Source organism: Dunckerocampus dactyliophorus, chromosome 10 (assembly GCF_027744805.1).
Source record: "Dunckerocampus dactyliophorus isolate RoL2022-P2 chromosome 10, RoL_Ddac_1.1, whole genome shotgun sequence".
Classification (NCBI taxonomy): Eukaryota; Metazoa; Chordata; class Actinopteri; order Syngnathiformes; family Syngnathidae; genus Dunckerocampus; species Dunckerocampus dactyliophorus.
Window position 1 is genome coordinate 20272554 of NC_072828.1, and position 27029 is coordinate 20299582.

Consider the following 27029-nt stretch of genomic DNA (forward strand, 5'->3'; position numbering starts at 1 on the left):
AATATCAACATGTTCAGGCCGTCGCTTCACTTACAGAGACACCAGTTTGTCGTTGACTTTGTCAAAAGGAATAAACCTAAACAGGTAAGTTTTCCTTTAGAATCTTCAGAACAACAATTACCACCTAATCAAGGTGTCACCTGATATTAATTGACTCCACTCGGCGCGAGCTTCTGTGCTCGTCGTAGCTTACTTGCTTTAAACTTGATTTCATTGTCATCATACACTGCACGCATATACTCAGACCAATCTTAAAGACTTTTTTTTTTGTCAGGTGGTGGATTTAGGCTGCGGCGAGTGCAGCCTTCTTCAAAAGCTCAAGTTTCACAGTGAAATTGAATTGTTGGTTGGAGTTGACCTCAATGGCGCCAAGCTGTCCAAAAAGAAGTAAGTGTAAACATTTGAACGCAACACTGGGTGTCCAAATTGAAGCCCGGGGGCCATTGTCGGACCACAACTTGTTTTTATTGGTCCTCGGCATAGTCTTAAAATAAAATGTTGTCATTAGTGAGATATATTATTAGTTACACTATTTTGCTTTGTCACCAATAACACAAAGCAAAGCTGTTGCGTTGTTTAGCTAGTGAAAGCATAAATTATGTTTACATGCTAAATACACCCTTGCTAGCACACGCATACACTTGACGAAATTAATATATTGATTTTCATAACTGTATTTACGCATGGGATTATATAACTACAGTAATCCCTCGTTCATTGTGGTTAATTGGTTCCAGACCTGACTGAGATAAGTGAATTTTCCATGAAGCAGGATTCCTTAGCTATAATATTTTTGTAATTAGAGCATAGAAAACCTGTTTACAGCCTCCTAAATACAGTTTATTACATTATTAGAACCCTCTAGACATGAAATAACACTTTTATAGTCACCTTTACACCGGTATTACCCAATATAGTAGACATAATAATCCATTTAAGAGATAAATAAGACTTGTACTCTAGTGTGTTGCTGTAAGTGTGTTGCTGTAAATGTGTTCGGGTGACACGGGCAGGAAGTGACGTCGGGGGTTCAGAGGTGATTTATAGCTTGGCATTTACGGTCTCAACAGTAGCTCAGTAGTAGAAATAAATTAGTTCCTGACATTAAGGTGCTATTTTGGACAGCCTTAATTATGACCTTTTGATTCTTTAGTCACTCTTTTGTGTTTGTAACATATGATGCCACTGATGTGACCTCCCTCAGGCATGTATTAGCTCCTGTATCTACCGATTATCTCCAGCCAACCTTTAAGCAGCTGTGCGTCCAGCTCTACCATGGCTCGGTCACACAAAGAGATGTCCGACTCAGAGGATTTGACCTGGTGACCAGTATAGAACTGTAAGTGGCTTTTTGGGTATTTATTTTTTAACAGTTCATCTAACTGATCAGTTTCATCCCTCTGTCCCCTCCTTGGCTGACTACAGCATAGAGCATCTCCCTCTTGATGACTTGGACCAGTTTTCGGAGGTGGTCTTTGGATATATGGCCCCGCAAACAGTGATCATCAGTACCCCAAATTCTGAGTTCAACCTGCTTTTTCCTGGACTGTCAGGTTTCAGACACGGTGACCACAAGTTTGAGTGGACCAGAGTGGAGTTTCAGTCCTGGTGTGTGGTTAGAAAATGTCCATCTATCCATGACAGAGGAACTTTCACCAATTCAGCTTACTATGTAGTTTTATCTGAAATGTAGGCCATGCTAGGATGAATGAACTAATGATGCTACATGTTCAAATTAATCGTGCTGTAATAATTAAGCATGATGCTAATTTCCAGTTTGAAGGTGATGTCCTCATACATGTTTGCATGAACAATAAAGATGTTTTTGTTTCCAGGGCTCTGAAAGCATGTTCAGAGTATGGCTTCAAGGTGGAGTTCACTGGTGTGGGGGAACCGCCTCCAGGACAAGAAGAACGCTTTGGCTTCTGCACCCAGATTGGAGTGTTCCATCGGCTCTTGGACAGAGACAGGCACAAGTCTGGTGATGATGTGGACAATCATTTTTCATACACACTGGTAAGTAGGAGAAGTCAGTCATTTATAATGTTTGTTTAATGTTTCAAAGTTACAATGTACACTGTGCAGCTAATGTTTTATTTTTGTAACCAATAATATCCCACACAATAGCACTCCTAGGGCAGGTTTGTGTGAGCTGGATGTATTGTAATAGCAAAAAAAATCCTCAACCTGAAACAATTTCATGACCAAAATGCACACAGACTGTTTTTAAAGTAAATGTGTTGTATTCATTTATGCATCCAACCATGCAAGTCAGTCCAACCATGCATGTTTGAATGTGTAGGTATACAAATGCTTCAGCATCGTACCTGTAGGGGTTATTGGTTTTTTTCTGTATGTGGAAAAAAAAAAAATCTGTTTCCTCATTAGCTTTATAGCATAAAGTATCCCAGCCTACGTGACCACAACATCCTGCGGAAGGCTGTGGTTAGTGAGGTGCTATATTGGGCGGAAAAGCTAAAACAGGAATGGCTGGAAGAGTTGACAGGTAAGAGTCAAGGTGCTTTTACACTGAGGGAAAAGATGTTAAAGTCCTGACGATATTCTTCACACATGACATTATTTAACTGGATGGCATAAGGGGATTTTTAATATATGAGGAGAATTTTAAGAACTACAGTATATATTTCTTTTTTTTTAATATACAGGTATATACTGAAGGAGCCTAATAACAGTTGTGCTACCAGTAGGGATGCGTGATATATTTTTTTTCATTCCGATACCGACAACTTCCTGCTTCTCAATTCTGATACCTATACCCGATAACTTTTTATTATTATTTTTTTGATTTAACTGTACTTTGTGCACACCTGGAGATGAGATAACAACTCAAACAAAGTTGGATTTGACAAACTGTACTGTACCTGAAGATTTGTCCTTACCAAATATCATGACATCACTACTATTAACAAAACAAAACAAAAAAAACAAAACAAAAAAAACCCAGCGGCAGCTCAGAAGTACAAACAGTAGCTCCAAGGGGGGGCGTTTACTAGCCGACAAAAGGCAATATCTTCAACGATGGTAAAGAGCTGGTCTTCCGGTACCATCATTTTCATGAAGAAATTGCAGATCGCTTTAGCCCTTTTTGGGTTATTTTTGGCTGATTTTTTTCACTTTTCAATCTCCGCGGCGATGGGAAGAAGCCCCGGGTGTCAAAGCAATTCTGTTATTTCAGATGGCTGATAATATTTGATGTGTTGTTGCTCGATGTTTTTTTTTCCCCTCATCGTGGAATGTTTGCAGAGCACCTGGCGAAATGTCTTCCTCTGAAACAGTGAGAAGTCCCGTGTGGTCGACGCCGTATTTGTTTACAAATGAACTCAGGGGAAGTTACAACAGGCCGTTTGCAGCACCTCACAGAAGTGTGCTTTATTTGCACATGCTAACACACCTACAGCACAGTACGGGTAATCTCACTTCTTTGGAGCTTTTTTTTTCTTTAAGCGGTTATCAGTGCTATTTTTTGTTATCGGATTTATCGCTATGGCGTCATAAATCTTCATATTGGACCAATGATAATCATCATGCATCCCTAGCTACCAGCCTTAATAACTATTTACTGTATTTTACTTTGCTATTTTATTATTATATTACACATTATTTTTAATATTTTATAAGCGTTTTTTAAGTATGGTTTATTTATTGTATTTATTTATATTATATTATTTATTACGTTCTGGTTTCTTTAAATCTAATCAAATCAGAGAAACGGGAAGAAGAAAATCCTGTGGAAGACTGTGTGAGGGAAAGAGAAGAGCATGGAGGGATCTTTTGGACAAAGGGTGATGAACACGAGTGTCACATGTCACACAGGTGTGTGTTTTCTGTTATAGACCAGCAACTGAGCTCCTAGTTCCATCAGTACGCAGCAGAGTGTCTCTAATGATGCATATGTCTGTGTATTGCAACCTCTATTCTCTTTATTACTACTTTGCTACTTTTTCATCAAGTCTCACTACCAGTCAGCAGTGGGAATTAGGTGATATACACATACACATACATACAGTTAGTTGCATCTGCATCTACTTAAAGTGTTTCATCAGTACTGCCTTTCCGCAATGTATGGTGGCAGTAGCTTTCAGACCATGGGGTGAAGGTACAAATCCAGAAAAAATAAATAAATGAACAAATATGGTACTGGTACAGATTGGTGGTAGAGAGGTTTGAATGGAAGAGACTGTGACAGGTGTCTTTTATCCACATAACGAGTTGAGTTTAGGAGTACTTTGCGAAATGGATGGGCTAATTGTATAGATGCTTCATGGGCACATAATCAGTCTGTGGGGGTCAGGATGCTTGTTGGTTGGGGAATTCATATTTATCTCAACAAATATATATATATTTACCTTCTGTCTGTCTCGGCAGGGGATCAAATACTTATTTTCCCTACTGTAGGTCACAAAGCCACATGTCCATTTAACTGTAACCACGGTGTTGCTACATTCTTGTCTTTGCCTCAGGCATGTTTCTGTACCGCTACACAAGCTGTGGACCGGCTGCCCTAAGTTGAGTGAGCTGACTGAAAGTCTGCATAATCTCGCTCAGCTAATTATAGATGATCCCCAAATTAAGCTGAATCAGGACCAATCTGCTGTAATTATCTGCTTTCTGGAAGAAGGTAATACACTACTTAACCTTTGAACTGCAATTAGCATGCATGTCATTTTTAAGCTGAAGATGAGGTCATCCTTTTACTTTTTGAATGCAGGTTTTGCAGGGGGTGACAATTGCAATGACGCGTGTGCATATAATTTTGTTTATGTAATAATTTTTATATTTATACAATAAGTTTTATAGATCTTGTGGGAGAGAGAGGAAAAATATAGTTTATATAGGTTTTTTTGTGTATTTTTTTTAATGTCACAAGCAAGACGGCGCCGTGTGTGAGTGCTTTGAGGCCATGTCCACACAAATATGAATATTTTAAAAAGGTGCATTTTTCTATGCGTTTTGGCCTCTCATCCACACGAAAACGAAGATTTTTGACCTTAAAAACAGGACCTGCTGCTTGTTGAGCAGAGTCGTATGTTCTGTCATGTTAGAGTCTCAAAGTATCCAACAAGCGCAGAAAAAAATCGTCAGATTTGTTACTTAATAGAGGGGTCTGAATGCTCGCTAAGTATGTATAGCAACAAGGTGGCTAAGCTGGCAATACTGATACCTCTTGCTACATCTTATTCTCTGGCAGACCAGGTGTGTATGAGGTGTGTTAATAAGCAGAGTTACGATGCTATCTACTATATGGAGATGTAACAAGCAAGAGTGGACAGGTAGCGCCAAATATATTTGAAAAGATATACAGTATATTATTTGTGGTTGAAATGAATGCATGGGAAACAGTGGCAGTGGTGGTGGCTTTGCTGCATATAAACCTGTGATTCTAGACCTTGAAGATGATGGTCCTAATGATCTGATGGACAGCGGCTATGTGGAGGCCAACAACATGGAAAAGGAACTGTGGAAGACCGATGGTTAGTCTTCACTAAATTGAGAGTACAACTCCACTGTTTGGAATAAAAATAACTGTCTGCATGAGCAGTTTTATTCCCATGTGTTTCTTTTGAAATTCTCAACAGTGTAAGGTACACATCATAAGCATCCAGCACAGTTTAAGGAAGCAAATACACTGGACAGTGTTTAAACAGCGCAGTACATCACTTCACAGGAAAAATACAAGTTACACTTTTATATAGACAACAGCTTCACAGAAGAGAGGACGCAATCATGTTTGCAACAACATGGTAGTTACCTACGTGAACTCCAGTGTCACTCAGGTAAAACAAGTGTCCATAAAACAAAGCAAGGACATCTCTACAAAATATAATACTAACTACACAACAGAACACTTTTCCAAGCAAAAATGGCACAATGTTGAATATACTTACTGTATCAAACACAGTGATATTGTGGAATTTTCAACATGACAGCGAAATCATATTGAACAAAAAAAATAAAATCACAGACTGTTATAAATATACATCACTTTGCGTACACGTCTGCCTTAAAATGATCCTTCCGTGGTGAAGTATTCTTCATAAGATGTCACGGATCTGACTTGTATGACAATCATGCAAAACACAAATGCAGAATAGACACAAAGACACCACACCGGTTTGTGACTTCCATCTTAAACAGTATACTTTTGATACTTTACACCATTTGATCCTAAAAGTTAGCCTTTAGAATTCATAACAGCCAAAATGAGACTCGTCTGGATCTTTTCAAACGTAAGAGTTGCTTTGCATTGTATTTTCCTTCCTTGTGTAAGTTGCATATTAATTATATTGCTGATGTGCCACATTTTCCCTATTTATTCAACTAATGTCAAGCTAATACAGTATGTCATGTATGCACTACATCATAAACTTCTGTAAATGTCGGTACATTAGATGTATATCCTAATTTTAAAGATGCAGGAATAACCGTAAAACAGAAAAGCAGCTGTGCTTGTCTTTTAATCACTGAGGCTTTTAAACACTTGAAGCTGTTGCTTGAGTCAAAACTAAAGAGTGACACAATTCCATTTGCAGATTATAAATATACATAGACAGACTATTGAATACACAGTCTTCTGTGCAACAACTGGGCTGTCCAAGGTTACGCCAGATATTTGGCTCTCAACAAAAGCGCTTATTTCAGCCACTGTCAGGCTTGTTGTGATAAGTGTCATGTTGTGTGACAATTGGAATACTGTTGAATGACTGATTTAAAGATGACTAGTTCTTTAAAAGGTCAAAATAATAGTTATTGCAACCTGGGAGGCATACATAGCCTGAGTCAGGGGTGTCCAAACCTTTTCCACCATGTGCCAAATACTGATATTTTGTAAAGATATGCGAAGAGGTTATATATATATTTCAAGAAAAAAACTGCTTCTCAGCTGTGTGATATAGGTGAGAAAGCATATTACGGTATTATTATATTAGTATGAACTTTGGTCTTTGCTCTTTTTTTTCTCCCCACTTCATTTCCAAATATTTCAACTTTCTTCTTGAATAATCTTTGCAAATGTTCTTCTTGTAATATGACTTTATTCACAATATAACTTTCCCCAGTCTAATTTAAAAAAACCTTTATTTTGTTTTGTTGTTTCTCATGTTACAACTTAAAAAAAAAACTTTTAATATTTCAACTTTGCTAATAAAATTACATTTTTCCTCATATTACAAGCTTAGTCTTATAAAATTGAAACTTTTTTTCCTCAATATTTGGCCTTATTTTTTATTTCTGCTGTTTTTTTTTTTTTTTTAATGTTACAACTACTTCAACTTGTAAATTTTCTTCCCGGAATTATGACTTTACAGTATTCCCATAAATTTTTCCCTTTACTCTTGTAACATAACTTATTACACAACCTAATTTATTAAGCTTTATTCGTTGTTTTGTTTTTCATAATATTACAACTTGGAAAAATATAACATCTTTCTTTAATGTTTCAACTTTATGCTACTAAAATGATATTTTTCCTCACATTACGTTATTTATGTAAAACTGCATTTTTTCTTAATATTATGACTATTATTGTACAATTACTGCAGATTTTTCCATTTTTTTCAGTTTTTTTTCCCCTGTTAAATTATATTTTTACGATGTGCCACGAGCCAATTAAAAAATGTTAAAAAAAAAACAAAAAAAAAAACGCCGCTGTCGGCAAATGGCCCCCAGGCTGCACATTGGACACCACTGGCCTAGTCCTAAATGCTTCAGTTCTTTATTTGTAGCCAAGTATGGAGCCAAATATAGTTCACTACTGCATGCAGGGCAAGTTGGTACGGCATCATTTTCTATGGTAAATATGGTGAGTAGTTTTCACAATTTTTGTAGGAATGTATTGAAATAGCAATCATCAACCCTGATACTAAATAAATGTAAATAAAGCTAAAAGTGGTCTTACACATACACACATACACAGTCTGGCACCTGGTATTTGTAGTAAAATATTCTTTAAAAAAAACAAAAAACTTTCAGAGTGCTTCTAACAACAGCCTCTTAGCAGATTCAAGGCAAACATATACCGTAATTAAATAGAATTTTAAAGGGAAGTCGGAAAACACTGACAATTATTACTACAGAATTCAATGGAATGTATTGAAATTGCATGGCGGCATCTCCTTGGATCGTTTCTCCACTCAGATCAATTTTTCCAGTTTTTTGGTTTAAACGTTGGTTAAAACGGTGTACAGTGCACAGACAGCCCTTATAAAATTAAACCAGGAAAAAAAAAAATCACATTGAATTTGAACGTGATCCCACTGCGACACAGTCAAAAGAAAGCTTGTGTTCAGTTCCAAGTATGAACACAAGAGGGCGCTGCTGTAACGTCTACCACTTGGTGTGCGGCTCAAGCAGAGAGCTAAGACTGACCAGGCCAAACCCTGCTTTCAGTTGTTTTTGTTTTTTTCTTGATGCAGTTTAGCGCTTTATCACCACCTGCTCATACGCTCCGCCACCGACTCTGCAATGTTCCAAGAATGAATGATAAATATTAGAATAAATACATGTCTGTATGTACAGTTTGTTCAATCTCAGAGGTTCCACTACATATTGTTGACACACGCAAGGTGGCCGTACTAGAAAAACTATTGAATAAAAGCAAAAATTGTTTGAAAAAGTATATATTTTCAAATAAAATGTTTAAACATTACAGAAAATTTTAAATTTCCAGAAAAAAGTCAGCTTTATGAATGTGACAAGTAAAATATTTAGAAGTAAAAATATGTATTACGAGGGTAAAGATTGCATTTTTTTAAGTCATTAAAAATATACCATTACTTAAAAAGTACGAAAAAAGTGCTTGTAATATTGTGAATTTGTTCAAATAAATGGAACATTTTTCTTGTGATCTATTAAATAAGCAACAAAACAAGATTTAAAATTTGACCTGGTAGGAAGATGATGGCTTCCAAGAGCGGTGCTTCCTCCAGGCCCAACAAACAGACGTAGCCCCTCCTCTGAAACACACAAACATAAAGTAGAAGTGTGCGTAGAAAAACTGGCCCCTACAACAGAAGCAAGTCATTCTGCAACATCCACCTTCTTTTCATCAAGGAAGTTTCTTAAAAAGAGATTACTGACTGAGAAATGTAACATTGCTTAGTAGCAGCAGTTTTACAATATAGTGCGTTAAAAATGCAAATATTGAGTATAACACAAACATAGATAAGCCCAAGAATGCAATGTCAAATTGTGAGAGTGTGTGTGTGTGTGTTGTTACCCTCTGCACTGGAGTCCAGAAGGCTCGGTGTGAAATCTTGGCTTTGGAGGATTTTTTCCACTACGTCGTCAGCATCCACTCGAGTATCGTCCATTCTTTTCAGCTGCGACTCCATAGAGTCCTGCTTGACTGGATGCCTGAGTACACAATATGCACGAGCCATTTTGTGTTGCTCCTTAAACACATACAAACACGGCTGTTTCTTAAATGTGTTTGACAGTTTTTCCACATGCTACTCGTGGAATTTAACAATCGCTGAGCAATCCGGCTTATAAGGCAGCATGTCAACTTCCGACGAGCGTACGTAAGTCATATCCTGCTAAATGGCTTTTTTCACTTTATTAAAGGCAAAGGATGGCAGTTTAAGGTACTGTGAGGTCAGCAATATAAAATATTATTGTCCTGCAAAAAGGTCAATCCTTCCAGTACATCACACTTTATGGTGTACTCTGTCAGATTTCTAATTTCACCATTTGCACTCGCACGCCCGCTCCAGCAGGTCGTGTCTGCAAACATTTATTTATGGTTGCAGTGCTGGCGGAGAAGAAGCTTATTTTATGGATGATGGTTTCTACTGCATTGCATTCAGTGTAGCTGTAAAATGTGTTTCTGTATTGTTTACAACAGTGTGTGGTTGGATAAAGAAACCATTTGATGTCCAAGTATATTGTCAGGCGTGGTGGGAGCCACGACAGGAATCAGGATCCCAATGCAGACAACCAGAGTCAAAAATAGTAACAAAAATACTTTAATACGAAACAGAAAGAGTCCACAAGGTAAAAGTACAACTAAGGAAAATCCACTAACGGTTAACCAACGAAAAACACTGACAGCAAAAGGCTGTCAGGAGCAAAAACCAAAGTACAAACAAAAAACACTGTAGGCAAACCTGACAGGAGATATCTTGGATACAAGGCTGAATGAACAAGCAGGTAAGGGAGCCAGAATGCAGGGTAAGGAACAAGAAGCCGGGCTAAGCGGGAGCAAGGAACAGGAGGTCAGGGAGTCAAGGAGTACAATCTGGCACTGGTAGATTGTTTGGCTGCAGCTTAAGAAGGGAGGAGGTAATGAGCTGCAGGTGTGTGTGATTAGGTCTGGGTCATGTTCAGGGATGTGCTGCAACACAAAAACAGCAGAGGGCAGCAGAGCAGAATGCAGAACATGACATATATACTAGATTTGTAACCTTTAAAATCCTTTCATCTGATTGTCTTGAATTTGAAAAGCTGTTCGACATCACGTTGAAAGGTCCACATAGCAGTGTCTTTGATTGAGCTACAAACACTTTTTAAAAATAGCTTTCACTGACAGAACATTAGACAAATCTAACACAGCTCTGCTGCTTTGCTTGGAATTACAGCATTATCACATCCTTGAAGGCATTTTATGAGTGCCGTCTTCATCCTTTTATATAGCGGTGTCCAAACCTTCCACCAAGGGCTGCATACTAAAGGATCAAAAGATGCGGTGTGACCACTTTGATATTTTTATTTATTTTGTTAACTTTGTGAAATGGCTATACGGTGGAACCTCAGTTAGCGTCTGCCCCGGTTAGCATGTTTTTTGGTGAAAGAGAGAGTTTGGCTTTTCTGACCCCTCAGCAGTGTAGTGCATCAACAATGACTTGCATCCCCAATTGGTCCCTGGTCGGAGATCTGTGACGAGGAACGTAGTTCCACTTAGTTGCTGGGTGATTTAAGTAAGGAGTTTGACTTCTCAAAACAATATGCATTCAAATGAGTAATACATTTGCATCACAAAAATGCCTCCTCAAAAAAAATCTGACCTCACAAATCGCTCTGCATTATATTTGTCTCCCGCTATATCCCTGCGCACTGTCGCCTGTGCATTCTTGTGTATGTGACGAAGACACTCGCATCTTCTTCCACGACGGAGCGCCGCTGCCATTTTGTTTACGTGTGTGTTCCACAGCGGAACACACAAGAACACACACTCTTTTGAACGCATATTGTTTGGAGAAACCAAACTCTTTACATAAACGGCCCCGGCAACTAAGCCGAACTACGTTCATCTTCCCGGATCTCCGACCAGAACCGGACTCACGGGACCAATTGAGGGGGTAAGTCACTTTTGATGTACTACATTGCTGATAGGGATGTCATACAACTTCATGTAAAAAAAATCCGAACTATTCCTTTAACGTCAAAATTTTACACCACAATTTTAGCGTACAATATAGTCTGTGTAGGCTCTCAGTCGTACAGGAGTTGTCCATCGAGGAAAAGGCTTCTTGAGACGTCATCTGTACTTCTGTGTAGAAGGTGTCGGACGTTTCGCTCCTCATCCGAAGAGCTTCGTCAGCAAACTCATTAAGTCTATACTTAAGGGTATACTCTCATCATTGAGTTTGCTGACGAAGCTCTTCGGATGAGGAGCGAAACGTCCGACACCTTCTACACAGAAGTACAGATGACGTCTCAAGAAGCCTTTTCCTCGACGTACAATATAGTGTGCGTCTTGTCATGTTAATACACTACGTGCGTCCAACTGTGTTCTTAATGGATTTTTTAAACTCACAAAGGAGAAGGCATTCATGAAGTTATATCGTAAAAAGCCTGTTGGCAGGTCTGTACATCCATTTCCTCAGCTACTGCAAAATATAATACTATGCACAGCGTCTCTAAAAATGTTAATTCATAAAATCAATTGAAACTCACCTGTTGAGTCGCTCACAAGACGAGGCGCTCCGAACTGGAGAACCCACAGAGTTGCTGGAGTTGGTGGTGGAAAGAGGATGTTCAGGGAGAGCAGGACAGGGCCTAGCTTCTCTGTCCTCATTTGGTTCTGGGATGCTGCCGATGCCTGTTGAGGCGCTGCCTACTGAATGGTTCCTACGATGACTAAAGTCTGACATGCTGGAGGAGCGAGAGTGGCCGGTACTGTAGCCTGGAATGGAAATGGGATGATACTCAAATCAGCAATTTAGATACAAACAACAATTGATATTATTTGGATTTTATTGTTTATTGCTTAATTTGATTGTTTTTTATGTACTGTATGTTCCGGTGTACTTTTTAACCAATGTTTTTATTTTTTAACCAAGCACATTTGAGTTATTTTTATGCATATTTAAACATCTTAGCTTGGCAATAATGATACTGAAAAAGAAACATGAAACGTGACAAAAGATGACTCTGGGCACCCGTAGGAGACCATTCCCTGAGCTTCTCACAGCTCGAGATGGTTTATGTGGCTCTAACATATCAGACATGCACTTTGGCCCAAGACCATGAAAAGACTTGTACACAAGCAGAGACCTGAGTGCTGGGCTAATATGGTATATGTGTGTGTGAGGCGTGTTATAGAGCTTACAGCAGGGGTGTTCAAAGTGCAGGCTTTAATTGGCCCTTGGCACATCTAAAAATAAAATTTAGCAAGAAAACAACAGCAGCAAAAATAGCAAAATCAGCAGTAAATTTACAAGAATAAAGTGAAAATATTAAGAGAAAAAAGTTGTAATTTTACAAGAAAAATGAAAAAATAAGATAACATGATATTACAGTATAGTCATCCATCGCTTATTGCGCTTAATTGGTTCCAGACCCGACCGCGATATGTGAATTTCCGCGAAGTAGGAATCAATGAATATGTTTGTAGGTAGAGCAAAGAAAACTTGTTTATGACTTTCTAAATATGGTTTTAATATTATTAGAGCCCTTTAGTCATGAAGTAACACCCCTATAGTCACCTTTACACTCCTATTATTCTTTGTTTACACCATAATGCCTAGGCAACGGGACACACGAGACGGCTGACGCTTAACTGGTTAGCCTCCAATTTATTTATTCTAAACTTAAGAAACGCTTTCAAATGGAATGGGGAAGACGAACAAAGTAAGAAGCCAAAACCTACCACTTCCACACGGAACGGGAGACCTTTTTTTCACTGTGTCATGTCGGACATGCCATGGCTAACTCCATCAGTGTGAAGGTAATCTAATCTAATGTAATGTCTCTTCAATGTACCATTACTGACGCCTAGTGACCAGAATACTACATATAACTTGTCTTTCAATATTTTTTGACTAACAATAGGCCATAGTCAACCACGAAAATGCGATCATTAATTCATTCATTTTAGAAAAAACACAATAAAGTGAGGGAACAATGTTCAAACCGCGATGTAGCAAGGGAGGACTATATATATTTATCCACCTAAATCTCGTCCACATCTTTTAAGAAATGTACACTCGTCTAACACTATATTAGATGCACAATCTAATATTAAAATATTTTTAATATAATAATGCTCAACTTTGAGTAGATTAAAAGGTATTCATTTAACAATATATTCATTACTGTAGTTTTTATTTGCACTGGTATGGCATAGAACTGCATTTTTATGAGACATGTTTGTAATATTTTGGTTACCATTTGGTTTTATTTAGCCACATATGGGGGAGCCTCTGGACGCCTCTATGATAGCACATGATTATTTTAGTAATTACTGTATGCTATGTTCACATCAATTTGGAATTCTTTGCCAATACAAGACAAATGTAACACTGATTATTTACTTAATGTGGCACAGCAGCTTTTGGAATTAGATTGGATTGCATGATTTAGCAGTTCTGTGACACACTCACATCCTGATGTGGTTCTACTTCTGGATACTTTGCCACTTTTAAAAAGATGTGTGTGAATATACAGTCAAACCTGTCTTAGCGGCCACCTGTATAGAACGGCCACCTGCCTATAGCGGCCACTGAAAAATCCAGTTTGTATTATAGACCCTGTGTATAGCGGTCACCTGTCTAACGATACCCATTTTGTATCCCTTGGTCAATATCTGACCGCATATACTGTAGCGGCCAAAATGTCGGCTCAAGCAGAAGCTTCATGCACAAAAAAGTTTCGTTTTTTAAGCAATGAAGCCGTCGTGTGTAGACTTTAATTACTGAGTCGTAGCTCAGTCACAATCATTCACACAAACTGTCAGTTGTTGGACATAAAAAAAAGCCGTCTTCTTTGGAGCTTGTTGCAGACAGTAACACCGTTTATTTCCTGGTGTGACACAATGTGCACTGGTCAATACTGTAATGCCCTTGTTGTGGGGAAGGAGAGACTCACGTCGCCGATGCACTTTAATCGCTTTATTAACAGCGGTTTATTGTTCTTTACAAGTTTTATCCGCAGTCCCACAGTGCCCTCTACTGGTCAACATGTTACAGTATAATTATATGTATCTGCAAACACAACAAGCTTCTAATCACAGACATGTTAATATGTGCGCGCACAAATTCCAAATGGTCGCCAACCTGTCTATAACGGCTTCCTGCCTATAGCGGCCACTTTTGCCGTTTCCCTTTAGTGGCCGCTATAGACAGGTTTGACTGTACATGTAAATGGTTGTGTGTCTGTCTGTATGTCTGCCCTGCGACAGTGGTATACAAAATGAACAGATGGATAAATCAGTAATCTGATTTCTTTTAATGTGGAGTGCAGGAGCTTTTGGTGATTTGTCAAATCGGTGAGACCGACATGCACACTTGTTAATGCAATTGGGCTATTAGAGATGCAGTGATTCACTCTCTGCTTTCACTCTTGTTTTACTACGCATTTGTTTCATATGCGTGCAACTGAAATGGAAAACATCAGGTTATGATGTCCTCCATATGAATGAAAACGTTAAACCTAACATTGGCTTCACAGCTGAATGGGCATTACCTGAGAGTTTGGACTGTTGGCTAGCATAGCTGGAAGTCCGCGAGTGGCCACAGACAGCAAGATCATCAGACGCCACAGGACACTTGACTTCTCGACTCTCTGCTGTGATAGAAAAACACAGAGGATGGAAAAAAAAGTCACTGCATGAACGCAATGCGATTTAGCACAAAGACTTGAAAACCCAACATATCCAACAGATCCTGCAACAATATCACAGCACCATGATCCATTTGAAATAAATAAATAATGTTCCTTTACTCTGGACTCTGGAATAAGCATCCTAATATGTGAGGGCATAATGTACATTCTGCTGTGTTTTACTGTGCTAATCGGATCAATGGCTGCATGTATCTCCCTTTTGTCATCATGTGATTCAGTTCCTGCAGGCTGATTGGAGGAGGAGGATTTTTAAACCCGCTGGTGCCAGCCCACTCTGCCCATCCTCAACAGGAGCCATGGTGCCATGACTGTGGTCAAATGTGGCCTAATGTGTCTATGTTGAGTTATTAAGAAATGACTACAGCTGGTGAGTGTCTATGCACAAAATTAATTTTGTGCTTTTATTAGAAAAACAGCTATTATAGCTATTATAAGTATTACAAGTGGTTTCTCAGTCTGAGCAAACCAAAAAGCACACATACAGTGCATCAGCACTAAACCCTGAGTGTTTCAGCTTCAATGCGCATGTACTGTATATTCCACCGTATACAAATATCCAAGCTACAGTCGATGTCATGATGCCTGAAAGGACACGCAACAGAAATATGTAGACATGACAATCTCAAAAAAGATCTTAGCAGTGCCTCAGTATGTACGTAGACTAGATATTATCAGACAAAGAACATTTTTCTAGTTCCTGCTTAATAAATGCTAAAAAGCGGACATTCCTATTCTAACACAAAAATAAAGCACACACATACTATCCAATTAATCCGTGCACATTATAAATTTTATTAGTAAAGAGCATCATTACAGCCGACACATGCTAGGAAACACAGCCACCATACTTACACAAAGTCCTATTTTTAGCCACGTAAGAGCCTACAGTGTCAGAGCATACTGTAGCTGATCCAAAGGGGAGTTTGTTTAAATTATACATAAAAGAGCTGGACTACACTCTTTCAGAATGCACACACTGAAATAGTAAAACAGCACTGAAATGCAGCCGAGATGGACTAATGGGAGAGGTTTCTTTATCGTAAGGATGGGAGCTACAGTTGCTACAATTACATGTACAGTAATAACTGTAATGCACTGCAATCTATTTGTGGCAGGTTGGGGGTGTGTGACATAATGGTCAAATTTCCATACTTGGTTACGACGCATTTGCAAAAAGTGAAAAAGCACTGAAAAAGCAGCAAAACTCAGCACAAAGTGTGTTGTTTAACAGACATGTAAATGTTTTGGGTGGGATGACTAAGCAGAGGTCAGGTCGATTTGTCTCACCAGAAGAGGCTGTTTGTGAGTCCCCTCCCTTCCGCTCTTCCAGCAGACTTTCTCCATCACCCTGGATGCCAATCACTGTTGCAGTAGAAGGAGGCCTGATAACAGAGAACAGGTAATGAGTCAGCAATAAGAGTTGCAAAAAGCCAGGAAATTTGTCACAGGGAAAAAAACAAAACAATGCAAAAGTAATTAAAATTTAGGGGACAAACATTAGACCAAGGCTGAAAGTGAATAATTAATTCAGCCCATGCATGTCTTTAGGCAAAAACATAAAGATTACAGAATAATTTTAGGTCAAAACTTTGCCTCGGGCTAATCCACATTTTTTTTTCTCTCTGCGGCCAAATATGCGCACTCACTGAAAATGGGACAACCAAATGTATGCTACATCAAGATGGCACTGAGCACCAAGTGCATTCATGTTATCATACAAATTAGGAAGCATGCCAGATGTGATGCAGTCAAAGACGTGGCGGCAAAAGGTGATTTGTAATGGTTTGAATTTAGTCGCAGGTTCAACAGTGCACTCTACTGCTTTTAAAAGTCTTTTTTACAACTTGGAGAACACAAACCTCTGCCAAGGTCAATGTAATGAAATTCTGCTTTTCCACTCTGTTAAATGGACCTGACACAACATTGTGACATTTAATTGGATCTTTCTGGACTAAATGCTTCACCACGTCTCATGCAATCATTTTTGTAGTTTTTGTGAAGTGCAGCTAAACTTGCTGTGCAGAGAAAATAATTTCATTAGTAATTTCATTTTACAAGTGTCAAACCATTACTTAGACTCACGTTTTAAAACAGGGATCTCCTGACATGAGCTGAGTACTGATGATAACCTATAAAAGAAAAAAAAAACATGGATTATGCCAAGTGTGAGGTGCTTTGACAATATTTCAACATTCAACAATGTCTGGGTGTGAACCAATAGCAAACCTTTCTTTTCTGTCCAAGATTCTGCTAAAGTCAGTCATCAGCCAAAAAATTATACAACTTTCTATAAAGCAATGATTTATTTGAAGACTTTCACTCAGGATTTGGAATGCAACATAGTACTGAGACAGCGGCACTAGCCTTTACGTCAGACAAAGTTCATGTCTTGATACTGGTCCTGTTAGAACTTAGTGGAACACGTCTTTGGCATTAAAGGAACCACCTTAAATTGGTTAAAATCCAATTTGTCTGATCACTTACAGTTTATAAATATTGGCAATATAGACTTTTGTGTGTATAAAAATTAGCAATGGCGTCCTACAGAGATCCATGCTTGGACCAGTACTGTTCATTCTCTATATGCTTCCACTTGGACAGGTGTGTCCAAAGATCAGCCTGGGGGGCATTTGCTGCCAGCAGTCCATTTTTTCATTGGCTTTTGACATATTCTAAACCAAAAATGAAACATCAAAACTTTGCTTTGTCATACATAACACAAAGCTGAGATACACATGTAGGCTGTTTTTTTTTCCTTAAAATGTATTTAATTACGTAGCATACTCTGACCTTCATTGAACTGAATGTAATTACAGTACACAAAAGGTGATGGCCCATACGATTGAAGTCCAGCCGAACTACTTTGGATGCTGTACTTACTTTAAGAATGGAGTTATCCTGGCGAGTATTTTTGGTATCGTAACCCTCCAGTAGACATCTTCGGGTTGTGCTGCCTGAGCCGGCAAACTCAGATAAATTCAGATTTGCAAAACCCAGCTGTAAGAGAAACAATTATCCAGGCTTAATTATTTGGGGATGTCTGGCTATGAAATGGCCACGTCAGAACAAAGGACGTAATAAAAATGCTCAGCATGTGCTCGTAAATTCAAAAGCAGACAGATATTTTAGGCGGGGATAAATAAGGATTCTTAAAGTTTCAAACAACATAAAAGGTATGTGTTATGGCTTTGTTGAAACCAAAGTTTATCTTTTTGGTTAGTTACTGCAGAGGGTGTGTTTGGTGCAAAAAGCACACTTGCATATCACCAAACCATGCCTATGGCGGTGGCAGCATCATGCTTTAGAACTGCTTTTCCTAGCTTTACAAAAGCTTGAACATTTTATGAACACTTTGAAAAAAACAGTGAATTTAGCACACAAAAAAAAATCCTTCAGGCTTCTGTTTAGAAGCAGACGATGAGGTGGAATTATAACATTATAACATACAGGTGGGCCTGCACACAAGAGTGGAATGAAAAAGTTTGTGTGCAATTACCTTAGCATATGCCTTCCCCCCCTTCAGCTCCTAAAAAACAGAGACAAACAATATATATCGTCAACTATAGTGGTTACAAAACTCTTGAAGCTTTCAGCGTGGACGTGCGTGCACACAGATTCAGATGTTGGCTATGATAAATTACTTTGTCATAGTCATCATGAATGTAATTTTATAGAGTATTTAGTAAATTGTGACCAAGCATGGGGAGCTTTAACAACTCTAACGCTCCTTTAACAACAGCATCTGTCATGTACACTCACTGAAGGGACATACAGGTATAGCCCTAAACTTGTTGTTGATTCGGTCAAATTTTAAATTACACTGTGGTGTTTTTTTTTTTTTTTTAACAAACAATTGGCTTGACTGTGGTCATCTGCAGAGTCAGTTTCACGCTCCTCTGTGAATCAAGTGTTGAAGATGCAATTAAATGGAAAAAATGTTCCAAATAAGGCAGTGATGAATCATGCCCACATTGCAATGTGTTTTAGTGAGAAACATTATTTCTGTTTGTTGACATCACAGGACTCAAAGATGAAAACACAACGCTAATACCAGCTCAACCAGTCAGCCACAGCAGAAAAGACCGAATGAGGGGTGCGTAATTGACAATTTCTGTCACCAACTGTGGATAAGTATTTAATGATCAATTACTATTGTAATTGTTTTTAAAAATATATTTATAAATGGATGAGATAATATCTTTGAGTGTGCTGAACTCCTGTTTCAAAGCTAGCCTTGTATTAAGAAGATTAATACCATAATAGAAGTTGCCATAATGTCGCTAATCCCATCATGTTGTTGAAATGAAAGTGCCACTGCTAGTTGCAAACAGGAAGTGGACTCCATTTTTAATCAACAGTCAATCTTACACGGTGATTGATCGACTGGTCGGACATAAATTGATTATTACAACCATCCATAGCCGACATCAGGGATGTCCAAAGTGCAGCCCGGGGGCCATTTGCGGCTGTTTTTTCATTTCACTTAAGAAAATTAAAAAAAAACAGCAACAATGGAAAAATCTGTCGTAATTTTACAAAAACAAAGTCAAAATACTCAGAGGAAAAGGTCATATTCTAAAAAGAAAAAAGTTGCAACCTTATAAGAATGAACTTGTAAAATAATGACAAAAAATGATGTAATTTTAGTGGCATAGAGTTGAAATATTAAATGTTTTTCTTATATATTTTCTTAAAGTCGTAACATGAGAAGCAAAACAAAATGAAGTTGTCATTTTTGGAAAATTAGGTTGAGGGAAAAGTTATATTATTCAGGGAATAAAGTCAAATATTATGGGGCCTACACCATTCACATAGCCGATTCTACAAGCAGTCTTGTTGCATTTCTTATATTACTATACTATATACATTCTAACAATTACATTCTAAACAAACATCAATCAGCAAACTGGATGTATGCGGACATGGAGGTCAGGATAAAAATAATGATGTACCTTTCTGACTGAAACGCGACACACACAGGGATCCAATACACCAGTTCCTGCATTGGCGCTCATCTTACAGGGGAATGAGAACCTCTTCCGCCATCGCACACAGTTGGCCTGGACTGGTTCCCTGTGTGACAAAACCACAAAGATGCAAACCATTGAGTCAGATATGGAGTGTGTGCTATTTAAATAAAACTATATTCGCATACTACAGAGTACTCGCAGTACTGATCAACTGTGAAGTTGCACATTTGCATTAATATTTGGTTGGTTTGATAGGACAGAGATTGAGAACGGTGCCAGCTTGCCCCGCTCGGGCTGGGGGACAGGGAGAGTGAGGAGTGTGTCATGCCAGCGTTTTTTTGTGATGCAGCTCGTTAACAAAAAATTTAAAAATGGTAATCATTTAGAAATGAGATTGCATGTTATGGTGAATGGAGATGACAGTTTTTTGTTTTTTTTTAGATTTTTTGTGTAGCCCTATGGTTTTTCTTCCTCATAGTCCAAAAATATGTCCAAAAATATGCATATGTTAGGTTCATTAAGGACTCTAAAGTGATTGTATGAATGTGAATGGTTGTCAGCTGGAATACACCCCATCTTAGATAAGCAGTATAGCTGGATGGACAGACAGATTAAGGACAATATCTGGTGACACGGAACTAAAAAATGCATAATGTACAGTTTGTTTGGGACAATTACTCTATTTTCTCTCACAGCAGACTACTACTACTGCTACTGCTTCTACGGCTTCTTTGGGTTGAACCACCAAGCTTCTGGTTCCCTGAACGCAACGCGTCTACACAGCTGAGGTATTTGTGTAGTTTTAATATCTCTACTATTATGTAACAACGCTAACAAGTCTAGAGCTCAGCTCACAGTCTAAGACGACTGGATCACGCTAACACGTGCTTATGGGCTTATCACAGTTGCCTCAGTGCTAAATAAGCAGGCTGACTGACTAGAATCTCATTTTTACCTCTTAATTATTTAAACTGTTGGCGATTTAGAGTACAGGCACTCGTTCTCAGCCTGTAACTGGAGGTTTAAGTGAGAGTGATGTGTAGTCAACTCTCTGTGAATGGACGAGATAGAGAAAACAAAAAACCAAGGCAAAAAGGGTCTGCATGCGTGGGCAGAGACGATACCCAGCATGGCATCTCTCTCACGAGCATCCACTCCCACGCACCTCACTGAATCCCTTCTGTCAATTTATGTTGAACTAACTGTATTTTGTTGCTGTTTTACAGCAGGAGAACTAAGATCTATTTACAGATGGTTACAGATTGAACAAGAAGATCGAATATACAAGCTCATATTGGGGAAAAATAAGGCTGCTTTCACTTTAAAAAGAGCAGCACACGCATGTGCGCTGATTTTATCCTGAGGCTGATAAACGTGACAGAGGGAACTCCCAGCCAGCTGGACACTGTGTACTTGGGGAATTCAGGCTTGGTAACATGTACGGCAGCGCACAACGCTTCTTGGCACAGTGGAATCCTATCAGTTAGTGTAAATAAGCTTTACGTTTTAAGCACCAACGTGGAGGAAGGCCCAGTCAGCCCTCTGCCTGGCTCAAATATCTTGTTAAACTTATGTTCTATGATTTGCAGTCTTATTTTCGAACAAAAACAAATTTGACACATCTGACAGGGCTTTTAAACGTAGTACTCTTCTGAATGCTCAATGCCAGGATTTAACCACTAGATGTTTCATTTCACAGATGAAAACTGAAAAACACTATTTATAACACTATTTTAGGGCAGAGACAAAGAGCAGTTTCTCAAAAACAAGCCTGCCGATGGAAACAAAAGGCTCATAAAGGAACAATCCAAATCCTTTAAACTCATTTGGATGTTTCAAACAAATGTGAGAAGAAATCTAGTTTCTACATCAGACTGCTGCAGAAAAAATCATATTCTTCTCACACCCAGAAAAGTTTCTCAATTGTACAGTGGATATTTGAGTACAAACCCATTAAAATATGTTTTTGTGACGTAAAAAAACAACAATAGACCACAATAAATCACTTTAAAAGATGTTGTAAATTATAACCTACACATTTGAGTTACAAAAGAAACAAATCAGTTATTGGGAAGAATACAGGGGGCACACTGTTTTACTCGCCTGGTTTAGTCTTCTGCTTTAAGGGGCCTGCGTACGCTACACAGGCTTCTTCCTCCTCCTGCAAACCCTCTTGCGTAGCTTGACAAGCACCTCCAAAAAAAAAATCTAACCTTGCGTGGTGGTGACACAGACAGTAAAGGCTGTGATTAGTCTGCTTTTAGTACATTTCTTCCTGTGTGGACGCTCATTCAGAGAAGCATACTGCCCAACTTTGCGAATGCCTTCTCCTCTGATTTTGGATCAGCATATGCAATAAAAGTGACGGTTGTAAGACATTGATTAGTTCCAGCTCCAATGACAGTTTCTCAGTTTCTCCTTAACTGCATTGTTTAACAGCGCCGAAAAAAAAGCTAACAAGCTAAATACTCAGGAATACCTGTCAGGTCGCCCGGTTGGCCACGCCTAGGAAGTACAGCTGATAAGTGTCACTTCAGATCAAATTTCCACTCAAAATACCTTTTTAAATTGATCATTCATTCAATAAGAAGACAAAATTAACCTAATCGAGCTAAATAGTCGATGACTGTCATGGTTGCTCACTGAGTTGACTCACCAGAAAACAATCCCCTGAGCATTTTGGTGGAGAAATGCACCGTACCCGTTCAAAATCAACACAGAACAGAAAAAGTTTGTGACGGCATTGGAAAGGAATGCAACAACAAACCAAATAAATTGGACTGCGAGGGCATTTCTTGTCACAGACAATTCTTACCCCACAGATTTTCAGTTGGATTTTGGTGTGGGCCATTGCACATTTTTATTTTATTTTCTGTTGAGGCAATTTTTGTTCATTTCGATGTATGCATGGGATCATTGTTATGCTGAAAGGTGAAATTCCTCTTCAGATTTTGTTTTCTAGCAGGTTTTGGTGCGTATTAAATATATTTTGGCTATAAAAGAATGCCAACCCCACTACCAGTGTGGATATGATGTTGTTCCGGTGATGGGCAGTGATGTTTTTGTGCAAAATGACATTGATTTCTGAGAAAATATGGAAATACAATCAGGTCACCCAAAGCCGTAGGGGAAAATGTGTGCTCTGATGAAACCAGGTTTAACATCTGTCCAGATCCCTCAAAGCAACATGCTTTGGAACTGCTCAACTCTTAAAGGTCGGAAGAGAAAATGCCGAAGCTATTGCAGAAACAATGTTCATTTTCTCTCCATTGTGATATTGCTTTCCAGCTGGCTGACACCGAATGAGTCATCCAAATCCCAAAAGAGACTGAGTCATTTCTGTCAGTATGCAAAATACGCAAAGTAACCACCTCAAGCTGCTGTCAGACTGGCTTTTCATGTTGATGTATTCCTTTAGCTATACAGAATTCCAACTTTACTAAAAGTACAGTAGTAATCTAGAAAGAGGAAAACTTCTCCACGTTAATCCTGTCCAAATTTCCTCAAGGGAGGTAATGAACCATTAGCTGATGTTATGTCTTCACTGTCATTGTCCACACTATGGGCCAAGAAGCAACATACTTCTTCTAAATGATGCTCAGATGCATATTCAGATTTCGATTTCGATTCATAACTACATTCCATTGTGTGCCTAACACCCTTATAACTGATAAATCTAAAGTTAAACTACTACTGACTTAAAAGGAAAACTGCACTTTAAAAAAAAAAATGCCCATCATCCACAATCCTTATGTGAAACATGTCTTTCCCTTTTCTGTGCTTTGTAAAGAGAGAAAAACAGCTCGCACAATGCACGTAATGGGAAGCACTTATTGCGTCTATAAAAACCTCATTAGCTTTTCTGGCGTAGTAACACAGCACCTCGCTCACAGCGCCTCACTCACAATGCCTCACGCCACTATCGAGAGGTAACGTAAGCTACTGGAGTCGCTATATTGCCTGTGAGTTTCAAGTCTTGTGCTGAAAGATACAGCCATGCCATCAGTCGGCATCGTATTTTGTCAATTCAACTTTTAGCACTAGTGCTACATGATAACGCTATGAGAATAGTGTTTCACTATAGCTGGATCTGCCTAGCACCCAGCAGCATTGTTCCCTGTCTGGAGAGTGTAAAAGTAAAAAGTAGCTGTCGGTGGCGGCTCTCACGATGTCTGCCATGATTGGTGGTAGCTCTCTCTATGCTGCTGTTGTTGACGGAAGTAACGTTCGTTGCTATGGACTCTGTGAAATCAATGCGCCCAGGAAGGAAGTTCCGGTAATGCTTAAAATGACCAAAATATGGCAAAATACTGTAAGTATTACATGTTATCATGAATGTGCCTGTTACTACATGGTCACAGCACGTACATAAAATGATGGAGCGTTTATAGTGGTGTTTTAATGGAAGGCTTTATAGGCAAAATAGGCGAATCCCATTAAATTGCATTATTAGCTGCCTTGTGCTAGCACATTTTCAATATATAGAACGCACAGAAACGAGAAAGACGTGTGTTCATGTCTCACATAAGCATTGTGGATGATGGACAAAATTCCCCAAAAAAGTGCAGTTGTCCTTTAAATTTGTAATTCTCTCAAAACCTGTGACTGACTCACTATGCTAAAATGTCACTGAAATAAAAGAATTGTGGTCTATAACACTGTTTAACACAACACAGTGTATCAATCTGCATATGCCATACAAATACGTGAAATCGCATCAGATTGATCTGTCGATGCTCTAACGACTGCTTTCTTAGTAGGGCTGCACAAAAAAACCATTGTGACTCACACTAACATGCAATCAAATTTCACATTTAAAAAAAAAATGGTACTTAAGCTGCATCACAAACTAATAATACCATTTTACCGAAGGACTCACGTTGCACTGTCGTTGGCAAGCTGGCCGACATTTCCTCCTCATTGTCCCCGTCCCCCAGCAAGCCTCGCCGGACAATTCTAATCCTGACAACCGGTGAGGCTCTTTGGCTGTCATTCATCAGCAATCACATAAATTAATTGACTTTTCTTTTGACTTTTTTTATTATGTGCATGAATGTACTGTCAACTAGTGCTGCAACAAATAGTCAACATAATGTCAATTTTGATTATAATTATTATAATTTGGATTATGTTATTTTGCACTGAATGTCATGTTTACAGGACATTTTGCACTTTATGTCTGTTGATTTACTTTTCACTGTGGTTATATACTTTGCGTACTATAGATAAACCATTCATTTCTAAGTAGTTTATGTTTCTTTTGTTTTCTTTTTGACAATGAATTATAATGAAGTCATATGTATGTACAGCAGATCCTGTAAGCAACAGTCGTTTGACTAGTCGACTAACTGAAAAAATAATCTCCGAGTAGTCGGCGATTAATTTAAGCATTAGTTGCAACTCTTCTGTCGAGTGCGCAATCGTGCCATATTTTTGACTTGATGGATTATTATATGTTCTGTCCATTCATTTCTATGAAGAAAGTCCCCCATCGAATGTCCTTTTGGGATCTTCCATGAAAAACGGTAGAGAGACCATTGGAAGTTCCTTTAAAATAAAACAATACAGTGATCAGTCTAATAACAATGCTAATAATATTTTTTTTTTAAAAACGTGATTTCTTTCAAACATAAGCTCATGGCCCCGAACATGGTGTGTGTGTATGTGTGAAAAAATTGTCAGAGAGAATTGCAAACAAGAAAATCATGATTCACATGTTTTGCAGACTCATACAGCCCTATTTGTTAGTATTAGTATTTTTACTCACACAATAACAATAATACTAGCAATTGCACAAATGGAACGGAATTTGTAACCATTCACGACATGACTACTATAAATACATACAGTATCTCCATCATCATACACTTTAGTTTTTTAGACAGACAAGTGAGAATGTTGCGTACATCTCCACCTCTTTACACTTTTGGTGGTATTTGGTGTCCAAATATCATCAATATTCCCTGTTAATCTTTGCTTCCAATACTTAAAATGAAATGATATTGCCATATCTCTTACAAATGTTACTATGGCAGGGTTTGTTATTGTCTGGTAGCCAGGAGGAGGTTGGCCTGTCAAACAAGAACCAGACAATGCCATCTTATAACTACAGAGCGCTGACGTCTTAAATAACCCTTAAATACAGCGTATATACACTTAAGTTACATTTCCATCTGTCTCGGACTTAAACCATTTCCTTACGACTGGCTACTAGTTATATAGTTAACCTTTGAGCTTCTGAAATCTAGTGTTGTAAATAAAAGCAGGTCCACTCGTTGTTTACACAAAATGAAGATTAACGTCTCACCTAGAAGACTCTTCGGAGAATCCGCCGTCCAAGAGTCTGACTTTACAGAAGAGGACTCCATTGACAAACGGAACCGACGAGAGCTCGTCCAGCTCAAAATTCACCTTGAATTTGAACTTCTTCTTTTTCATCATCATTAAATCCATACACAATCTCGGAGGTCTTGAGCGGGATGTTTAACGTCGACAGTCCATTGTGTGACCGTACCAACACCGTATAGATGTGTGGTGGGAGGATGGGGAAGCGGCCCATAAAACAGTCGTCAGCCACCTGAAACATGCACCGACAGTACTTCATAATTGGTTTTTCAAAATAAAACATAAAAATAGAGCCATGGACACGTTGTTATAATGAGATGTCCACTGCAGGAAATACACAATTCTACCCTGACAAAGGTAATCATACTGAAGATTATGCTGTGATAAATTATTATTATTATTATTATAAATAACACCAATATTTTATTATGTGAACATTAAACTAACTACAACACACACAAAAAATCTTCAGCACTCTCGAATTAAGTAGTAAGTGTTTTGAATGCTTACAATGAAGCTGCTTTAATGATTACATTTAAATATGACAAAACATTATTTAGACACTTAAATATATAGTGTTCTGTAAATGTAATGTAAATTTACTAGCAAGTAGACCTATCACTGTAATATATT

At 38.4% G+C, this 27029-nt stretch overlaps 2 protein-coding genes across 4 annotated transcripts; one reads left to right on the forward strand and one right to left on the reverse strand.

Annotated features, from left to right (window-relative positions):
- The first annotated feature begins 9 nt into the window (after positions 1 to 9).
- Positions 10 to 5576, forward strand: henmt1 (HEN methyltransferase 1). The gene is made up of 9 exons (XM_054790413.1): positions 10 to 84; positions 275 to 387; positions 1205 to 1339; positions 1426 to 1608; positions 1836 to 2016; positions 2389 to 2506; positions 3726 to 3834; positions 4482 to 4639; positions 5406 to 5576. The coding sequence occupies exons 1-9, from the start codon at positions 10 to 12 to the stop codon at positions 5495 to 5497; spliced, it is 1164 nt and encodes a 387-aa protein (XP_054646388.1). The 3' UTR covers positions 5498 to 5576.
- On the reverse strand, positions 5534 to 26629 carry fam102bb (family with sequence similarity 102 member Bb). 3 transcript variants are annotated; one of them, XM_054790411.1, is made up of 11 exons: positions 26359 to 26629; positions 20034 to 20154; positions 18578 to 18607; positions 17962 to 18078; positions 17164 to 17210; positions 16369 to 16463; positions 14923 to 15021; positions 11914 to 12142; positions 9236 to 9372; positions 8903 to 8972; positions 5534 to 8476 (listed from the first exon to the last, which is right to left on the reverse strand). In XM_054790411.1, the coding sequence occupies exons 1-11, from the start codon at positions 26502 to 26504 to the stop codon at positions 8434 to 8436; spliced, it is 1134 nt and encodes a 377-aa protein (XP_054646386.1). In that variant the 5' UTR covers positions 26505 to 26629; the 3' UTR covers positions 5534 to 8433. The 3 variants fall into 3 exon arrangements, with proteins under 3 accessions (XP_054646386.1, XP_054646385.1, XP_054646387.1); XM_054790410.1 differs by having other exon boundaries at positions 14923 to 15024; XM_054790412.1 differs by lacking the exons at positions 5534 to 8476; positions 8903 to 8972; positions 9236 to 9372 and adding an exon at positions 9968 to 10682 and having other exon boundaries at positions 14923 to 15024.
- Positions 26630 to 27029: the final 400 nt, after the last annotated feature.